The sequence below is a fragment of the Coloeus monedula genome (genome assembly GCF_965178545.1).
Source record: "Coloeus monedula genome assembly, chromosome: 9".
Lineage (NCBI taxonomy): Eukaryota > Metazoa > Chordata > Aves > Passeriformes > Corvidae > Coloeus > Coloeus monedula.
Genome location: NC_138789.1, coordinates 10,941,276 through 10,962,383, shown reverse-complemented (window position 1 = coordinate 10,962,383; position 21,108 = coordinate 10,941,276). Strand labels below are relative to the sequence as shown.

At 37.1% G+C, this 21,108-nt stretch overlaps 1 protein-coding gene across 1 annotated transcript in view; it reads right to left on the bottom strand.

Moving 5' to 3' along the window:
• Positions 1-9,619: 9,619 nt before the first annotated feature.
• Positions 9,620-21,108, bottom strand: part of VAV3 (vav guanine nucleotide exchange factor 3) — a gene marked incomplete at both ends in the record, with an annotated part of 150,443 nt that continues 138,954 nt past the window's right edge. Inside the window, 2 exons of the mRNA XM_082286879.1 lie at positions 9,620-9,661; positions 11,381-11,532. Coding sequence (XP_082143005.1) covers positions 9,620-9,661; positions 11,381-11,532 — 194 coding nt within the window. The remainder of the gene's footprint in view (positions 9,662-11,380; positions 11,533-21,108) is intronic.

Genomic DNA, 21,108 nt, shown 5'->3' with positions numbered 1-21,108 from the left:
GAGGTTGTTGGCTATATTCTAAATAATCCATAATCTCTGCTTCACACATTTTTTTCATTTCAGAAGCTTAAAAGAAAATATAACATGACTCCACTACACTCCAGGAAGTGTAATAGTGAACGCTGATTTTGAAAATAGCCACATACATTTAAAGGGTATTGAGTTTACAATTTTCCTCCTCATATAACAACATATTCTTTTGCATGACCACAATGTATCATTTAAGCAGAAGAACTGTACACAATATTCTGAAATAATGTAAAAACTCCGTAAAGTTCCATTACTGAACAGAATGTTGTAAAAATGAGTGCTCGGTTCTCTCTTGCAACAAATTTCCTCCCAGCCTCACAAGAAGCCACACTCAGAGTATCCTATAAACCCTTAAGAAAAAGCCACCAATGAGTAGGTGACACAGTGATTCTATTTGAGGTTCTGTTCTCATCCAAGCATGCAATATAGAACATTAGTATTAATGTTCACTTCACAAAGAAGTGAAAAGTACAATATATACTAGAAATGCTCACTTTCAAAAACCCGGAGCAAACACTGATTATACTTAAGTGTGTGCTTTGCCACTGACTTTACTACTACTTCTTTTCTCTATAGATATGCCCCATGCTTGTTACTGTGCTGGGAAGCGTTCTGAAAGCTGCTCTATTATGCATACTTCAACAAGTTGAAGTTAATGCTCTACAAAGCATTTTTCACGCTGACTATATGGGAGGAAAAAAAAGTTACATGTTTCTTGCACTGCTAAATATAATAATGAACCACTGCCCAAGGCAAGGTACTCCTTTTGAAAACTTAACACATGCTGGCAAAAGGCCTCTTGGTAGTGCTTCCTAGAACAGGGATGAGGAATTGACTGAAGTGTTCTTTAGTTCATGTCATTAGACAAGAGGGGGAGGAACAAAGGATACAAAAGAGCATAAGGAACCAGGGAAACACTACACAGGGAGAGAAGAAAGTCACAAATGAGAAGACAAAGGATTTGCCAGAAACAGCAATCTCTGGAAAGCAAACTGATTGTTCATCTGGAAAATGGAAAAGTCTGTATGTTCTTTTGTAAGTATACTGACTGTACCAATGAAATACGTTATTTTTCCCACCAATTTCTTCTCTTAGAAGCAGCAAGATTCTCAACAGTGGCTACAGAATACTCTGTGTGCACAGTTGAATGCCCTATGTCACATACATACATACATATATATACAGATATAGTTGTAACTTCAGTGTCTAGATAACACAGGTTTTGCAATTTATTAAAATATTAATGTATCAGTAGAGCAAATCCTGAAATTTTGCCAACTCTTCGAAGGCAAGATGGAGCCACACAAGAACCCATTAATATCAGCTCTAAAATAAGCAGCCATGTCATACTCAAGCTGAAGTGCACCAAAATATGTACATGCTCCAAACGCCAGCCATATCAACAGGTTCTGGATTTTGAATGCAGGTTCATTTTGTGAGTGGAGACAGGCCAAACTCCAATGACACAGGGAAGAACAAAGTGTCGTATCATATGCCACTTGTTTTCCAAGCACATCCTGTTAGGCCACATGTTAATCATTGTCACTTCATGCACCCACATATCACACAGTCTATTAATTATTACTTAATGTCACTACACTACTAGATTGTTTGATGAATTCTATTAGTAATTAGAACTGCTCATGCAGTGACATTCAAATAAAACTTCTCTTCACAGTGCATTCATTATGAAGAGCCAGAAAGACAAAATAGCTAGGTTTTATTAGATGCACTTCATTTAGACTACAGCTTGTTGATTTATTTCACTGTTAACTACAAAATACTCATGACAATCTGAAAACCGAGACTAAATTCAGCTGCATGTAAGACAAGTCATTGCATCTCCTTATACACATTTAGAACAGAGAAAAAGGATGCCATGCCAAGAGCTAACACTGTTATTTATCTAGAAAAGGTCAAACAAGGAAAGGATGCTTTCAGACACCAACTAGAATTAATCTTAGCACTAGTATTCAACCATTTGACTTCAAAAAAGAGTACAGTCAAGCTGATGGCGTGTTTGCCACTCTGTTTTATAGACAAATTTTAATATTACAGTACTTTTGCAAATTCTGAAGAGCTAAGTGAACTGGGTTTGTTTTATAAAAATGTAGTCTCTGATGATTTGACAAAGAATGCTTAAAGCAAAGTAATTTCTTTCTCATATCTGCCATTTTCTATCAGCTCAGAACTAAGTAGAAAGACATGGTACCTGAGCTGCCTTTCTTGTTAACTTTCCCTGAAATCAAAACATATTTTTAAAAGTTTTGATTTTGACAAACCTACATATGTTGCAGCAACAGTATGTTCTATCAAAAATAAACCTGTGAACTGCAATAATGCTCTTTAGCTCATGCCTCCCACTATGAAGCAAGTCTTAAACACTGTGGTTTTACAACATTTTTACACTATGAGGTAAATATGACCCAATTGCATCTCCTGAAGAAACTGTTTTAATTCATAAACATTCAAACTCTGCATATTTAGCACCCTGCTTGCTATGGATGTTCACCTTATTACCTCTCATTTACCTTTTCCTCTACACATTGGTATACATTTCCATGAGATTTTGGTAAACACCAGCAGCTGACTGAAGCATTGCACAGCTGCAAGGTAGTTACAGAAAGGTAGTACAGTAGGAGCTCCAAAAGAACACGTGATGTGTATCTCAGGCATCTCTAAGTCCATATAAACTATCCCTGACAGACATTTAGCTAACCACATCTGAAACACCTCCAGTGCTGGAGGTACCACAACTTACCCAGACAATTTTGTGTCTATGTAGCTTGTTATTCAGAAAACTCTCCTAAAAACTGAATCTCCTTTCTTCAAGTTCAAGCTTGGCTTTTGTTACTATTTACACTGACTAGGAACTGAGCTAATTAACTGAACTGACTAGGACTGAACTAAGAGTTTAGTCTCTTAAGTTAATGTAAAACCTTTCAGTTATTTAGATGCTATTGCCACACTCCCCTTAGCCTGTTCTCTAATTCTATTCAAATAATTCCAATTTCCTCAAATTTGTTAGTCTCTTCAGGAATATTTTCAATGAGAAACTGTATCCTATACAGCATTTAGTGGCCAAAGCTGGACAAAGCACTGAAGTGGTACCTTACCAGAAATTAACTAAATTATTAATTCCCATTTTATAGATGATGTTTCCATTACTAGGCAAAAAGACAGTATTTACCTTCTTCACAGTAAAATCCTGTCAACTTTTGTTCTGTCCATGGTTCACTTCTACTTTTTTCATCAGTACTGCCGCTTAGCCGTGGGTTGCCCAGTCTTAACTGGTACAGACAATTCTTTCCACCTGTAAATAAAACTTCATGGATATCCTAAACTACCAGTATATCAGGACCTGGCTGATCCAATCCTCCAGCCCACTCACAGCCCATGCTTGCATGATAATACCACCTCAAAGTATTTTAAATATATTCTAGACAAACCCAAAAAGTATTATTCATCAAGAATTTTTTGTGGGGAAATGTAGATTTGAAAAGGACATCCCTGAACATGGTATCTTAACTCCCCAGAGACACACTGAGACCATCAGTGACTTGAAAGGAAAGAATGTGCAAGCTGGGAACCATTGCTTTTGGAAGTTTGTGTTTTCTAAAGCTATGTGGCTCTTCAGTGTAGCATATAAAAGAAAAAAATGTGATCAAATACTTTCTGTAGCAATCTTCTGTATACCTGTATGTATGTGTATATATATATATATATATACACACACACATACATACAGGTGACAGGATGACTGGTGACAGGAAGACTAAACCTGCATTCCTGTATTCAGAAGAATTTACAAAAAAGGTATGCTCCCTTTGTTTAGATTTCTACAGTTTGATTTTCCACATCCTACCATACTGATCTGGAGATCAACTGGCCTCTTAACCATCAATCATCTGATTCCCTGGGAATGGGGATCATTGCCTGATCCCATGCACATGTTTACATTAATACACAACTGTAAAAACCATAAATCTCTTTTTAAAATCAAGTGTCAAACTGCTATTGCATCCTCTACTTGCAATTGTTCTTGAGAACAGAGCAGCTGATACAAAAGCTAATAAAAGTCCCATCCTGCCCTTTCCCAAACAATAAAAATTAATACTACAAAAACAAAAACCAGGCATGACTGCTCTTATGATCTGCCTGTATTTTTCTTCTCCCCACACGAGTGGTGTAAATACTTGTGGGACTTGTACCACACCTCAGCTGAACTTTATAATGGGGAAGGGAGAAGAGGTAGGAAAGATCTTTGTACATACCCAGGTAACTAAGTATGGTGGGGTTCTCCTGGCACATTCCATATTATTAATAGCTACAGGCTACCAGGGACACTAATAGTAAAACTACCAGAGAAAAGGTTTCTTCAATTATATGTATTTCCATTAGCCTTATGCACGAATAAGAATTATAAATCTAGAAATAATACTGTGTGTCCTTGAGGAGACCTTTTAACTGCTTTGGGAAAAAAGACAACTAATTGAAAGCAGATTTAGAGAGTTATCTGGTAAGACCAGGACCAAGTGCAGGAGACCTTGATTAGGACCACATTAGCAAATGTTTTCCCACACAGTGACATAAGAGAGTTTGTTTCCAATCCAATGCTATCATATAGACATATAATACTTTGGGCAATCATTTAGAGAAGTTACCACATACCAGGTTGTTTCTAACACATATGATGTGGTATCAACTTTTTACTTCCTGTTTTCTGGTCTCCTCTATTTCTGTTCTTCCCAAAGCCACATATTACACTGCCAATACAAAAAAACTCAGTTCCGAAAGAAGCAAACCAGCCCGGTGCCCCTTGGTAAACAGCCACCTCTGAACCTGCCATTTTTTGTATCTGTAAATTTACTTATGGTCAGATTACATTTTAAAATGAACTCACATATTTTCCAAAAAGCAGATTTATCAGGTAGGAAATTGTAACCCAGAAAAAAAATCACCAATAACTCAAATATTCCAGGAGGCTTATTAAATAAAATCTAACTTCACAGTCATGTAAGCAGCAGAGATCCTCATAATGAATGGGCAGAACACACTACAGCAGATCAGGAATTATAAAACTAAATTAGAAACCCAAATTTCATTTGCTATAAAAACAAACGGCTCTTTGTTCTTCAAAAGGAAGTTGCTAAGATAATGCAATAAATCACCCTTCTGCAGTCAATTTCTGAAGCTTAATCCTTTCTATATTTCTTTTCACTAATTATAGATGCATCATACATTTCAGCATTTCGTGAGAAAGTGGCTATGATTAACATCTCATCTCACAGCTTTAGGAAGCTTAAACTCAAAACTACCCCTCCATTGAGTGGACACGGAGGAAAGAGCAGAAATTCCATGGCACATTTCACAGCTTGGCTCCTGCTTCGTGTAGTAGCTTGGGACAGGACCGTGCGTTACACACACAAAAGCACGCACAGAGCATCCCTGCCTGGCAGTTCCCTTTATGCCTGTACTGGGTGTGCCCCAGATGGTGCTGACTGCCATCATCTGAGCTCTTACAGCCCCCTGTTTTACATCTGCAACAAAAACAGCGCTGACAACACACTGAGGGTTTAGCTCTTGGTGATCAAGGCTTTCTCTGTTTCTTACTCTGTGCCAGGACCCCCAGTGAACAGAAGTTTGGAGGACAGAAAGTAGTAGATGACCCAAACTAACCAAAGAAATACTCTGTCATATAATGTCATTCTCAGCAGTAAAATGGAGCAGAGGGAGTGCTTCCTCTGTCACTCAAATGAAATAAGCAGTGCTCTGAAGAGAATAACTTGAATTTCAGAAAAAATAGTAATGTAAGGCTCTCGGCAGCCCAGTTTCCAGCAAAGAGACAAGAATTAACTGAAACAAATTTTTTTGAACTGAATATCAAAGTCAATAGAACAAAACCTGGGTCTGAGGCTTGGTATTTTGTATAAACAAGCACCACATTTTCTAGACGTACCTCTGTCTCACCTTTATAAATGGCTAAAACCTTGAGAATTGTCCTTTTCTTCTTCTTCACAGAGCATCTCAAGCTTGCCTGTGAGGCAAAGGGGAAAGGAATCCTGGTTGGCATAATTTTCATTGTCAAGATAAGATTTTTTCAAGCTGAGATTTTCAAGCTTCCAAGCCTTACAACAGGGGAAAAAAAAAATATTGAGAACACAGCCAGAGGTGATTCTTATGCCCTAATTACAGTGCTTTCTCAATTTCTCACCCATCAGAGGACACAGCTCTTCTCACATACAAGGGGAAGGAGAATGTCTGTGACTGAGTGTGATACTGTTAACAAGAGCATTTAATTGGGACACATTTTTGCATCCCACATTAGGTGTGAGTCTTAGTTATGTGATATGTTCACGGGTGACAGGAAAATTATGCCTTACATCTGCAGAGATGTGTAAATGCCTCATTAGGTTTAATAATTATCTGTTAGATGGGCAGTTCTGCAAGAAAATCTCTGTTACTGAAAAATGAAAGGGACACAAAAACAACATTGCAACTGAATCATTACTGACCTTGCTGAATTAATTCACCTGTCCAGAAATATTTTTATAAACACATTAATAATGAATGTTACATTGTAAAAAATACATGAATGGGCTACATCACAAAAAGGTTATCAAGTAGCCCATGAAATCAGACAGAGACTGTATTTTCAGACTTGAGCTCAGTTCAGCCTGAATTTATATGTTAATTCACATACAACAGGGAGAAAAAAGAAAAGTGGAAGAGGAAAGATGTTGTTGTGAAAGACTACACATAAAACTTCTTAGGCACAACTTCTTTTCATTAAAAAAAAATTACAAGTATCATCTTTGACAGACAAAAATCAATAGTATATGACTGATTCTCTATAGCTAAAAATATAATAATAAATTAAAAAAAAAAAAAAAAAAACTAAAATCACTAAACAAAACAAACCTCACCATCTTCCTGGATGCTGCACAAGGAAAATTATCCTGACAATAAAAAGTTCTCAAGGTAAGCTATACTATGTCACTTACACTGACAGCTCAGTTTTACAGCTAAATAAGGATTATATAAATCCTGGAAACCAAAACAGAATATTATCAACTTCTCACAATGAGAAGGTGGTGAGACAAATTAAGCACAACCTTCACAGTAGCAAATCACGCATCTTGACACATACCATTAAACAAAAAAATTAACCAGTTTATTATATTTAACATATTTACAAAATAGTACAAATTAAAGTACTGTGACTCCATTATTGCATGACAAAAATAACTCCATACAGGCAAAAGCAGCACATGAAAGAGACACTCCAGAATATTTAGGAAGTCTTTGGTACTCAAAATATAGTTTAAGATGCAGCATTAACTCAATCAATACAGGGCATTAAAAACAGACAATGATATGTAGATTTATGCCACAAAAGTGAAGTTTACCTATGGCTTTCATTCTTCACAAAGGATGAGTAGTGGACTCAGGAATTGCTTAAAAGCTTTACAACATTTTTAGGATGGAGAGAATACTCAAAATGATTCTAAACCTAAGCTGTTAAAAATGACTGAGACATTTTTCAACTCATACTGAATTTAACTGCCTCTTCTCAGAACTATATGACAGTAAAGCACTAAACACTTCAAAGACCTAGAGCCTATTCCTCTACTCCTTAAGCAGGCAAAACTGGAAAAGAATCATCTTTGTCTACTTAAGGAATATAGGATTAAGCTCACAATAGACAATCAAACAGCATGGCAAAACATGATCAAAGACTGTATACTCTACACTGCTGTACACATCATTTACAAAATTTTTATGCATCATCTACATATTTACAAATGCTCTCAATTATTCCATCAAGTAATGTACTCAACACAATCACAGTTTACATAATTTTGAGGTAAATCCTTGAGAAGTTAGAGCATTGGCAGAATTTCATCTGCAAGGCTGAATCTCTCAAGTTTCTAATGAGAAGCTCCTCTCTTTCCCCTGGTCACACACTCTATGCCAGGTGTAGCAGATGGGTAAGACAGTTGCTGAGATGAAGGGGATCTTTGTGAATTCTCTGTGTTGTGCTTGATTCTTCTTGATGGCCAGGAAAGGCCAGAAAGAAGCAAAGAATCCTGGGGACAGCCAAAGAGAAACCCAAATATGTACTAGTAGATTCTGCACTGTGGACAAGTAGTGGAGATTATGTTGCCTGTAGCCTAGGAAAACACTGCAGTGTTAAATTGTGCAGTGTCCGTGCACACTAATGGCAAGACGCCAACAGAAAAACAGGACAGGCAAAAGCAACAGAGAGGATTGTGGGACAGGATGAATTAACTTCATTTAAGAGCTTGATTTTCTTTCAAGCTAGGCTTGACATTACTTAAATATTCAATACTGCACATCTGAAGACATCAGCCACATTTATTTTAGCTTATAACTACATTTCTGCCCCTCTATAATTGCATTAAAACACTGCCTCACCAAGCAGTGGACACCATTTTACAAGGCCTGATCTTTCAGCCTGGCTAACCTAGACACATTTTTCCTTGGGGATGTTCAGAACACTGCAACAAGACAACTCCCTCACTGAACTGCCATTAACATCCCAGGAAACAGGAACAGAAAGGGCAGAAAGAAGTTTGTAAGTTCTATTTGCATTCACAAAAGGTGACAGAAACTGTCTAACTAGGAAAACACAGTTTTGAGTTGAAAGCATCAAAGTTCATCTGAATCAATCAAGAGGTAAAGATAAACACTTTTGTTCTTGAGAAATGACATCATCTTGCATTAGTATTTTCTCCTACAGAATAGGTCTGCAGTATTTATCTAATGTCATTGCTGAAAACTTTCAACTCATCTTGTCATGACTATCCTCCAGTTGCACTTTTATTGTCAGCTGCTTAAATGAAAAAAACTCACATAAAAAGGCTTGAGATGACAATAAAAGGATCACACAATTTCACTCTGTGGATGTTTTTTAAAACAATACACATCACTACACCTTTTTAGAATGTCTTTAAACAGATTGTCAGAAGATTTGGGCAGGACCTCAAAGTAGCCAATTAAGTAATTATATATGCATGAATACTACTCATATTTACTATGTTATTTCCTTCAGAATGTTTTTAAGGGTGTAAAATGGTTTGTAAGTTGATATGTGAAGTAGTTTGATGTCTCAAAACAACCCTACTTTATGCCCACTGGAATGATTGAAATCTGTTTGCTGCATGCAGTGATAAGGAATAATAAGCCTTCATGTCCTTGTACCACCACAGATGTTAGCTAGAAGAGAAAACATTAAATATTGAGCCATTGCTAGTACTCATGGTGTAGTACAGGGTGAAATGAAAAGGAACAAAGAATTTTGTTTTCCAGAGATCTTCTGGGAAGGTGAGGGTTGGACTTGGTACTGATCCCCCCTGATAGCAAACTGGCAGCTTGTTTCTTGCACAGCTCTGGGTAAGGTAATATCTGTCAGCCCAAACTTCTGTATAAATCCCAACACTAAGACTCGAAGGTTCAGACAGACAAAAATGTTGCTGTTTAAATACTTAACAAGACCAGTAACACATTGAAGATATAAATTTTTACAATCCCTGAAACTGCTGGTCAGCAGAGGATAGTTTTTAATTCATTCGTCCTCTTCAACATAAGTTGATGGAAACCAGCCCACCTAAAAAGGGGAAAAGCAGAACAAAATAATACATGAGATGCACAGGGGTTTTTTTTAATGGCTGCACTAGGCACAACAAGGATGGGTCTGTTCAGTAAATATATTAATAAGATTACAAAGATAAACTTGGCTGACCTGAAGATAATAACTTCATAACATAACATAATAATGACCCTTAAGAAGATAATAACTTGCAGATATGACAATTTGGAGACGAACACCTTCTATGTCACTTCCTCCTCCAAAAATCTAAAACACATTTGCACAGACTGGAAGTCTAAAAATTCAGAAAAATGCCAGGAGTGGAAGTAGTTTTACTACAGGCAGGATGCTGCTATTTTTTGAATGAGGAGTTGAACTTTTAACAGGCTCCAGTCAGGGTCCAGGGAATCCTCTTGTAAAGAAAACAGTGACTGGTCTGATTGCTTTACATGGAGTCGAATTCCACTGCCACCAAAACAGGTGCTACATATGACAGAACTAGACAGCAGAGTCTAGTGTCCTACACTTCAGAAGTTATAAAATTACCTACATTCTGAAATTAATGATGTGCCAAATAAGTATTATGTAAGATATACAGTGATACAATGTCTTGTATTTCTTACTTTATGTATTTGCTTTCGTTTTTTTCGGACTTCTTTATAACTAAAGTCAATTTAACATTCATGAAAGAACTCAAGAACAAACCTAGAGCATGACTAGAAGGGGTAACTGCAGAAATTTTGTTTTAGACTATCTTGCCAAAATATCTCCAGAGGTTGAGTCTATAATGTCAAGTCCAGGCTATGAAAGTCACCAAGGAATGCTAGCATGTAACAGGGCATCCTTTAGAATGTGGGCAGCTGCATTACAATGAATTGTTCAGCTCTCTTCACGTGTAAAATGTATACAGCATAATGGCTATTTCTTCTGCTTCCCTATTTTCTTCTGGTCTAATTGACTACTATTTAATAAGCTTTAACCATATAACTTTAACATAACCAAGCTCATGTACACAATAAAAAAGGTTCTCCACATAAAGCAGTAAGTCTGGACATGCACTTCAACTGGACTTGCAACTATCATTTCCAGCTTCCAGACAAATCTACATTCTTCAGCCTCACATTCCTTGACTCTGCATCTCACCACTTTAGACATGGAAACAGCAGCCTCAAATGTTTCTGACTAATCTGCATTAAAAGGCAGTAAACTAAGATTGAAACAGTAAACCCTTTATAGGTCAAAACTGAAAGTTCACTTCCAAGTCTCAGAGCAGAGTGTTAAGTGAGTTCATAAAAATCCCTGCTAAATATGTCACTTCATATGGGCCACATTTGTAGACATCAAAGAAGCAGCCTCCTATAAAAAGGGTGTTTGATTCCATTGCATTGTAGTCTGGCAGAAAGATGTGGAAAATCTTTCTGTGGTAAAGTGCTAAACAGAGTTCCACAGCACCAGGAACCTGACCCCAAATATCTGTCTGCAAAACAGTTCAAGAAAGGTCAACTGTAGCAGTGCTATTAATCCTGGTTATTTTGCAAACATATATGCTTGCCCAAATATTCAGCCTGGTAGGTCACATTAAATAACTAATAATTTAGATGCTGGGAAAGCTACCTCGCTAGAGTTCTGCCTGGCTCCTATGTAACAAATATGAGAACATGTTCCATTATGTGAAAAAATCACTGTTAGTGAAGGCAGAAATGAGACACAGGAAAAGAAAAAAAAAAATAGCCTTACCCTTCCATTTACTTCACCTCTCCACCAGCCATTGGCACTCATCTTGGTATAAATTTTGACAACGTCCCCTTTCAACAAGGACAGTTCTCGCATGTCTCGTGCACAGAAGTCATACCTGGCTATGGCAATGCCTATCACCTTCGGGCTTAGCACTGAAAGGAAGCAGATGGTGGTGATGTTAAGGTTGGTTAAATGAGGGCTACCAAACTACTGTAAATAGAAATACTGTAAAATATAAAACAAGGATTCCACAGCAACATACACTGGAATTCATTTTATGCAAAACATCTGCACTACAGAGATCAAGAAGATTTAAATACAGGTGAACGGTGTAAAAGTTGAAGGGATTTTTTGTGGTTTTTTGAGTAGTCCTCTTTATTTTTAGAAAAAAAATCAAACTAGATGAGCCATAAATAAAATATTCCCCACCCTGAGATTGCTAAATACATTTGCAATTATTTTATACTTGTGCTTCATAATAAAACTTGCTGCCAGTTATATGCATCAACATATTTTACAGGTCACTAATTTCTTTCCAAAAGAATTATTAGCATTTACAGTTGATTTAACTTTAGACCTCTAATGAAGCAAAACAAACAGAGTAAGGTGCTGTTCTTTCAAAAAACAACTCCCAAGTTAAATATTAATGCACTTAAAACTGGAAGCTAACATCAGCATGAGCAAAAAGGCACAGACTTTCTACAGGAAATGTCCACGGATCATTTGCCGCAATCTGCATTAATATTGACTGATGTAAATCTATTCTTTTCAGGAGTTTTTTTCTGTAAATCACCAATGAATTTGTTCTACAAAATTAAGGTTCCGTGATTAATACTTTTAAGGTACATCAATATAGAAGAATTTTGCCAATGTAAAGCCCAGCCCAGACGTTTTAAACAAAAAAAAGCTGTTAAGAATTTTTAAAAAGCAAAGGTGCAAAAAGCCTCACTTCAAAAACCAACCCCTCTTTCCAAACAGTTTTATAGGAAATTATGTGTCCAGTGCTGATGTACAATGTCTAAACATTCAAAAGAAACCCTCAAAGATTCCAATGTGAGGACAATGAAAGGAGAGTGGGCATGGTCTAGCAGATACAAGACCTTTGACTTGAGCACTTCAGAAAGAATATCTACTACTCTATGGCATTTTGTAGTAAGATTATTTGGTCAAGGCATTTTTTAGCTTTTTTTTTTCCATGAATGCAACTTTTTCCCATGTAAATTACTGTAAAAGGAGTTCATGAGCACAGGTAAGCTTTCTACTGAAAAGATTTCAGAAGAATTCATATGATCATGATGGATGACTTGGTATAATGTACCTAGAATCATCTCTCTCCTCAGAACCCTTCCAAATTTCTTAGAAATGCCCAATCTTCATTAGGAAATGCCATTAAGATTCTAGTTTAGCAATGCTCTCAACAATGTAATACTAAGAACTCATAGCTAGTTGCCTTTAATTTAAATCAGAAACCCAAAATATGGCAAATGAGCTGGGAAACCTAAACAGTTCAGCTCTGCTTGCATCTAAGTTTTCTTCTGACCCCACTGGGTCAGAAGATCTTAAAGAGAAAATACACACAATTTAATTTAAAATAACAAGGAACAGTATGTTTAAAATATTATTAGATACATCATAAAAACTGAATGCCTAGAAAACAGTTTTGACAACAGATTATGCCCTATTTTCTATCACGTCATTAAAGTTTAGTCCAACATTCCTGACTGCTTATGTGGAGTACGCTTATCAGACACTTGATAAATTATGTAAAGGATGCCATATAACAGAGAATCAACCTCTAAATTCATTGCTTATATCGATGTTGCAAAAATTTAGGTGATATATTAAGCACATTAAAGTTCAAACATGCTTTTTTTACCCCCTTAGCAAGTCAGATATAGATGCTACTTGTTTAGATCCTGACATGAATGTAATGTCCTATACCTTTTCAGCATTGCAGTAATCAATTTTACAGGGAAAGAGCACATCATGGGCAGCAATTGTTTTGGAGAAAGAAAAAAAAAAAGGGTAGTTATCGATTGTAGGGTCAGTAACCATTCCCAGGTGTGCAGCAATATCACTGGCAGATTTGGAGAAGCATTGCAGGATGGAAGAGTGATTCTGGGGATCAGGAGCAGGGTATAATTTCAGATTCTAGAAAAAAGATAAAGGGGCAAGGAAAAAGATTACAGGAAGCAAAGACGAACACATTTTGGAAAATGGGGAAGAAAATAACTAAGAAGGGAAGAAATGCATAGAGGAATAATAAAGAAGGAAAATAGCAAGGAAAATTAGAGAAGAAAGAGGAGCACACCTGGGGGAAAGGAGGACTTCTAACTCTTTTTCAAGTCACAAAGGAGAGAGGAAAAGGAGAAAAATAAGAGAAATCAAAACCATATATCTTCAGAAGTCTTGAGGCAGAAAGCAGCAGAATTTAGATTAATTTAGAACCCAAGATCCATACTGTCAAATAAAAGTGAAGTTCACAATAGGAAATACATAAAAGGAAGTCAGATGAGTGATGGAATACAGGAAAATGACAGTGCTAATTTTGGAAAAAAATATTAACCATATCTCTCTGCTGATACAGTCACAAAAACAACTTGAGTAGAGACTATCAGCCCTGTCCCAGGATAAGTAAAACTTGAGGGAAGACAACACATGGAAAGGACCTCTGTACAGATGGGAGAGAGAAGGAATGCTGAGTGAAGGGCAGGAGGAGGATAGCTACAGGAAAAATGCAGGGAGACAATGGGATTAACAGCAGAGATTGATGGAAACTGAGGGCCCAACAGGTGAATGAATGTGAATGAGAAATTAAAGAGGGGGGAGAAGAGAAAGTGATAAAAAAGAAAATAAGCTGTTGAGAAAGCAGTAATAAATAAGCCTTGTGTATTAGGAGGGAGATACTCAGAGAACTAACTGGAAACAGAGTGAGAAATCCAAAGGGGGTAAATAAAAAGTACATGTGTGAATGAGAAAAAGATGCTTTTACTTAATCTGGCTTTTCCTTCTGCAAACAGAAAATGATGACTACTGGGAACTATAATCAGCTTTGATTTACACTGGAGTATGCTGGACATTAACAGTGAAATAGATGTGCTGCAAATGAATTTTAATACTAGTTTGAGGCTGATGAAGCATCTAGGTGCAAACAACAGAGATCACAGCAGGCTGGCCTAGCTCACATGCTTGTATTCCATGAAGGTCAATGTACTATTATTAAAGCTGTGAGTAGCTGTTTCTCTCTCCTTGTGCTCTGGCCTCCTCATAAATCTGCAGCCATATGCCCTGAGGGTTGCTCCTGTGTATTAGTTTCCATGCTTCTTGAAGCCGTGTACATTTATTTGTACATGTACTGTTTCACCAAACCTCAGTTCTGCTATCCAGGCACAGGCAGCACCTTCAGCAGTGCTCAGTAGTTTGTTCTCCTGTGTTACCAACTTCCATATCAGCAGAACTAAGCCAGCTCCAAAGATACTTTTGAAAAAAACACTTGTAATATCATGAAATACATATTTGTTCTTTTAATGTAGGCAAATTATTTGGCTATTGTTAAAAAGGTTTAACTACAAACATATGAAGCAACATAGCTTAGCAATCAGAATATAACAGGTAGATAAGCTTAACTAAGAAGTGCAGATCAATAATTTCCTTTAATATTTTGTAACAAAATACTTAACCTGGCATATTGTGATATGCAAGACATTGAATCTGTACCTATTATTATAGTTATTACTGAATTTTCTGATACAGCAGTTTTTCATGTGGAAAAAAGGAATGTAATTATAATTTGTTGAAACCACATATGGGAATATGTGGGAATGTGTAGTAGGCTTAAAGTAACTGAGTGTTGATTGCTGTTCTATCACTTTAGGCCACTGCATAATTTTGTCCTCATGGAACAGATAACAGTTTCAGTAAGAACAGAATTTAGACTCAGCTGGGCAGTTGAATGCAAGATGTCATCTCCTATCCTTGCCCAAAAGGACAAAAGCTCACAGGGTTTACCTTGAACAAAGGCTTACAACTTAACTCCTCCATGTTGTTTCAAATCAGGTGAGTGCTTCAGAGAGTCTGGCGAGCATCATGACCACAGGGCAAACAGCTACACCAAAATGGCTTTCTACTCATCTTTTCTACAGCTGTGTCCCTCTATAAAAGCAAATGTAAACTGGAAGAACACCTTCAAGCTCGGATTCTCAGTCGTTGTTGTGACTACTGAAAAGCAAAAGTATCTGCCCCAAAAATTCTGTATGGAAAGGGCATAGAAATGGAAGAAACAACTGAGGGGCAAAACATCCAAGTGCAGTCTAATAGATGGAGATTGAAATCCCTGGGGTGAATCAAGAGAGGGGTCGTCAGAGATGCTCTCAGCACAAGTAAGCACTGTAACCATTCTACTACTGAGCTGCCATCTACGTCCTTTTCCCCCTCAATAAACTACGGAAAGCCTCAAGAATCCTTCTCAGAGCACTAAATAATTTGAACAGCTTCTGTGGGGCAGGTGTAAAACATACTGCCCACTGAGATCTTGATGACTACATCTGCATTTGTGCATGATGGACACCTCCCTTCCCTAGTGCAAAAGCCAGCCCCAATCCTGATGTGCACAACCCAGGCAGTGTCCTCCACCCCCGTACACAAAGGTAGGCCAGTGTAACGTGAGCAAATGCTGCGTTCTCCACATCAGCAGCTCCTTCCATGTACTCCTCAAAGGCATTCACCTTTCTACTGGCAAAATTCTTCTTCAGTTGTCCAGTGGTGCAGTTCACCTCTTTGAAGACCAGATCTTACAGATCAGAGCAAGTCATACCCATACTGATGCACTAATTGAGGCTGCCAATGGTAATATTTTTAGCATTTTTATGCAGTCTCTTAGTTTGAAATTACTGCATCTATTAAAGCCAGAGATGGTTAAATGGAAATAAAGAAAACAATATTTAGAAAACAGATGGGCAAAATTAATTAACAATGTTAATGCAGAATTTAAAGAAAGCATTCTCTACAAAAAACCCTACTATATTCTAAGATGCTACTGCAGTATGGTTTGCTGCAGGGATGGGACGAATATATTATTTACCAACAAGCAGTGAGATTTCCATGTTTGTGCATTTGAACAAATACATTAAAAATGTATAGCTCATAGATGTCAACTGCATGGCAAATTAACAGTCAAGTGGTCACTGATGGAATCTGCTGCAACTATTGAGCTTTGCAACCCCTATTCAAACTGCTTATTGCAATAAGCAGTAACAATTCAAAAGTTTAAGAGTTTGATTTTTGTTACACTCCAAGAATAACATGTAATAACTGTTTTTGGAGTCAGAGAAGAGCTGAAGTACCTGAATCTAATGATTCGTCCCTTCCCTCACTTGCTCCACACAGAAACAACAGAAGCAAATGTAGAAGAAATATAAAAGCAGTAAAAGCAGTACCTGACCAGAAAGGAGTGGAAGAAGGGGGAACAAAGCTGTAGTCTGGAGGAGTTACAAAAGAAAACCCACAGAACAAAGAAGGGGCTTAGAGGAAAAAAAAAGAGAAAAAGAGAAAAGCAAAACAACATTGAAATATTGGCATAAGATTTAAATAATAGTTTTTTAACTATATAATTCATTGATAATAAGGAAACTAAGGTTCCCTACTAAGGATGTCTGCAAGGAAATTGACTGTAATAACCAGAAAATTTGGATCTCTGATTTAATTTTTAACAGTTGCATTTTTCAAAGAGTAAAGTAGGAAGAAGTCACCCATTTAGGGTTTCAGAGAAGCAAATCTTAACTGCAGACTCTTGCAAATATTTTCGGATTTAACAGAAGTTTTTTTAATTCTTTGTGTGCCCCACTTCTTACCATTACAAAAGCAAGAACTCATGCATACATAAATCCTCTTGAGCCCAGCAAGACTAGTCACATGCCCTTAATTAGGAAATAGTCTAAGTTGAACTGGAGTCACATATTATGGCATGGAAAAAAGTATGCATTTTGCCCTGTTAATCATTAACATCAATAGGAATTCCACAGCTAAACTACATCCTCTAAGGCCCAAACAGTACTGCTCACATTTGCAGTTTCCCCGACTTGCAAAAAACCCCTCAAGCAAGCAAACAATGCCTAAGTTTGGCCTAGGCAGAACCAACACATCATCCTAAGTCCCTATAGCACCTTCCTTGGGTGAAAGCCACAGGTGTACTTGCTCTATTGTCACCAAAATAGGGGCAATGTACTTTTAAATGCAAAATTTAGATGAAGTGAACTAGAATGGCTTCAAGTGAAGCTACAGTTTATTGATCTCCTTTGAAGAGGCAATAAGGATATATAGTGTGCATGTCTAATAAAGTTGGGATCTTTGCTCCCAGCCATGAATTGGAAAGGTACATTCATCTCAACTGGATAAATTATAATGTAGCTTCTAAATTATAGCTAATAATATATGTAATTACTGAACAAGAGTTTTCCTTCAAAAAATAGCAGGGTTATATTTATCACTTATAGCTACTTCTCTGAATTTATTCTTGTGGTTACACATGAAACATAGTAATTTTGCTTCAAAATGGCTATTTGCAGGAATGGTGACTAGAACGATTTTATGCAAGAATTCATGGTGGAGGTAAAGATACAGTTTTGTGCATCTTACCCGGATGACAATAGATACATTTGTGACAAGGAAACTACAAGCATAAATAAAATAAACAGGACTGATACTGTATTTTAACATTCAAACTATGGATTTAAATAAAAAAAAAACAAACCACAGAAGTCCCACAACACAAACCAACAGCAGTTTAGGTTAGTGTTTCTTAGGACAAAAAACCACACTCCAGGGCCTCTTGCACTCTGGAAACTCCCTTCTGATCCTTCACAATGATGATCCTTTCTCGACCTCTAACACTAAATGTACTATGGGATGCATGAGGTTACCTGAGGGGCCCCTTTATACTGGAGACAGTAACCCCAAGTGACAGCTCTGAGGGGAATTGTGCTACACAAACCAAAAGGGCCACTTGACTTAAGAGCATTCTTAGATGCAAATACTCGCCTTTATTTGTACAGAAGCACTATGGCAGCGTGGAACAGCAGCACACAGGAACACAGCCAGGTTAGGTGCTATATGGTGGGTGGCTGGTCCTTAACTGAGCAGATTTTTATGCTAATTTTTCTCTCTGATACAGTTGGAAGTTTGGTTTTATGTGTCAAATTCTGGACAAGTAAACCTATGTGGGCAAGGAAATCCTACTAGATTTCTACAGATAACTGGTCTGTTTTGATGATAGGGGGTTGGTGTTGGCTTTTAAACAGAAAGGCTGAATTCTTTTGATTCCTTAAGGGTTGGGATGATACTTGCTTTGTTTTACTTTACTAACAGATACCTTTACACAGTTAATGCATTAAGCAGTAAGATGTCCTAACTAGTTAATATACCTACTCCCAGTTAACAGACAAAAGTAAAACATCACTCAAGGAGTACTTGGCTTCATGAATTAGGTTACTTTAAAATCTAGATTTCATAAAGATTCAAATTTCTCAGTATGATTGTGCTCTGCATCAGCAAATAAGAATACAGTGCCATTATTCTATTCCAGAGAGTAATGTCCACTTTTTCTCCCTTTTTGCCTTTATTTCATTTACTGGCTGATCATTCCTGTAATCTAATGTAAGAATTATATTTTTCTCTGTAGCAAAACAAAATTTGATCATAGTGTGTGTGTGTGTGTGTCTAGAAAAGCCTAAGACTGAAAAATTAAGAAGAATACATACCATTTCCCAAAAATCCTTCCCAATTAACTTGAATTTCTGTATTGACAAAAGTAAATGTCTGACAGCTTTTACAACCACATTAAAAGTGTACAATGAATACCAGAACAACATGGGTGACTTCTGCAAGGCCAGGAGACTGAAAATAAAATTTCTAATCCAAGTGTGAAGCCAAAAATTGGAAAGGCAAAATAACTATACCACTAAAATAGAGATTTTTATTCTAAAAAATATTCTAAAAATCAAGTGGATGCTGAAGCAAGAGTCAAATTCCCTGAAAATTTAACAAGTTACAAGGTGACTTACTATGACTCATATTAGAATTACAAGTTAAACGAAATGCCAGTTGTTTTTCTTTTCCCATATGGGAAAATGAAAACATAACAAATACAAAAAAATTAACATACTCCTTTCTCATTCTTTTCTGGGAAGTAAAGTCAATTCGGTATTGCCATTTAATTTCACAGCAGCTGAAAGAACTTGGCAGCAGAAAATTATAGAACTCTGTCAAAGTCTGCAGTGGTTCAACTAATATTTTTTGGAAATACCTTTCCCACTTACTCTGTCAGCTATATACCCTAAAGATCAGCTGTTATGAAAAAAAAGTTGATGTCTTTTCAAAAGATGGCTTCATTAAAAAATCCAGATATGTGAATAGCATAGAGAAAAGTACTGTGTTAAACCCAAATCCTTCTTCGAATCAGCTTCACACTGTCAAAGCCCATTGCATTCACTAGCTTCAGCCCCATGCTGAGCAGTTGCAAAACTGAAAAGAAGATGGAAAAGTGCCCCTCTACCTCTTCAGCTACTTTGTCCGGCTTCCTTTCAACAACTGTTTTTCTTGCACTTGCTTTATGTAGGAAGAGGAAAAAAAAAAAAAAAAATCAACTGTGTGGTCCTCACTGAGGGTTGTGAAGTAAACTCCATGTCCGATGCTGCCCCACATGACTTGCTTCCTCTACTAAACTAAACCACACCCTCAAGTTTCCCAAATTCTTCCTAAATTCAGCCCAGCAGGGTTCACACAGCCTAGATTTTTCTAGGCTTTTCTTGTATCAATTTGGTAAAAATGAACAAGACAGGTTAAAAACCAAGCAGAGTGACCCACAGATGGACTGTCAATCATGGACATTTTGGTTCAACAAACAAGAAAACAACAACAAATAAATCACCACACTCATGGGAACACACTTTACTGTCCGATCCATTAAAGGAAGTGTCATTCAGAGCCAATCTAGATAAAGCAGCAGAATTATGGAAATCTATTAGATTTTACATGAGGAGTTTGAGAATTGGAAGGTTTTTCAGATCAGTTTGGTCTAAGACAAAGCCCAGTTTCCACCAGCATAGTTTGTACCATTAAAGGTCTGATAGTTACTGTAGCAGATGCACTTCCACACCTCCTTGACCAAAATGAGAGCCTCCACAGTCATTTGCTCTCCTCCATACTGCCTAAAAGATATTGTAAAAGATGATGTTTTCTTTTATATGATGACTCAAGTTAATGAGGATGTACTATAAATCTTGTATCCTGTAAAGCAGGAAATGATTGAGCTCTTGCAGACTAAGAAGTTGGTGGACAGTATAGATACATTCTAACTGGCCAAATTTAAAAAAAGAAAACAATCTGGTTCTGCTCACAGTCAATAATAACTCAAACAAATGCAAAGTAAATCAAGCAGGACATGTCCTCTCACCAATTAAAGCCCCAATGCTGTGTGGAGGAGTGGGATGAGGAAAGTGCAAGAGATGGCAAGAGGAAGAGAGAAGCACGGGGAGACCACAAGCCAAAGGGAGAGGAAAGGACAGGGCAGATAAATTCACCAGGAATGGACATGTACAGCATAGAGAGGAGACAACAGACAGAAGTCCTGGGAAGCAGTGAAGGAGAACAGAAATAGAAGGAAGATGAATTGGGAGGTAGAGACAGTAAATGAAATGCCCAGAGACACACAGATTTCTTACAATCATTTGTCC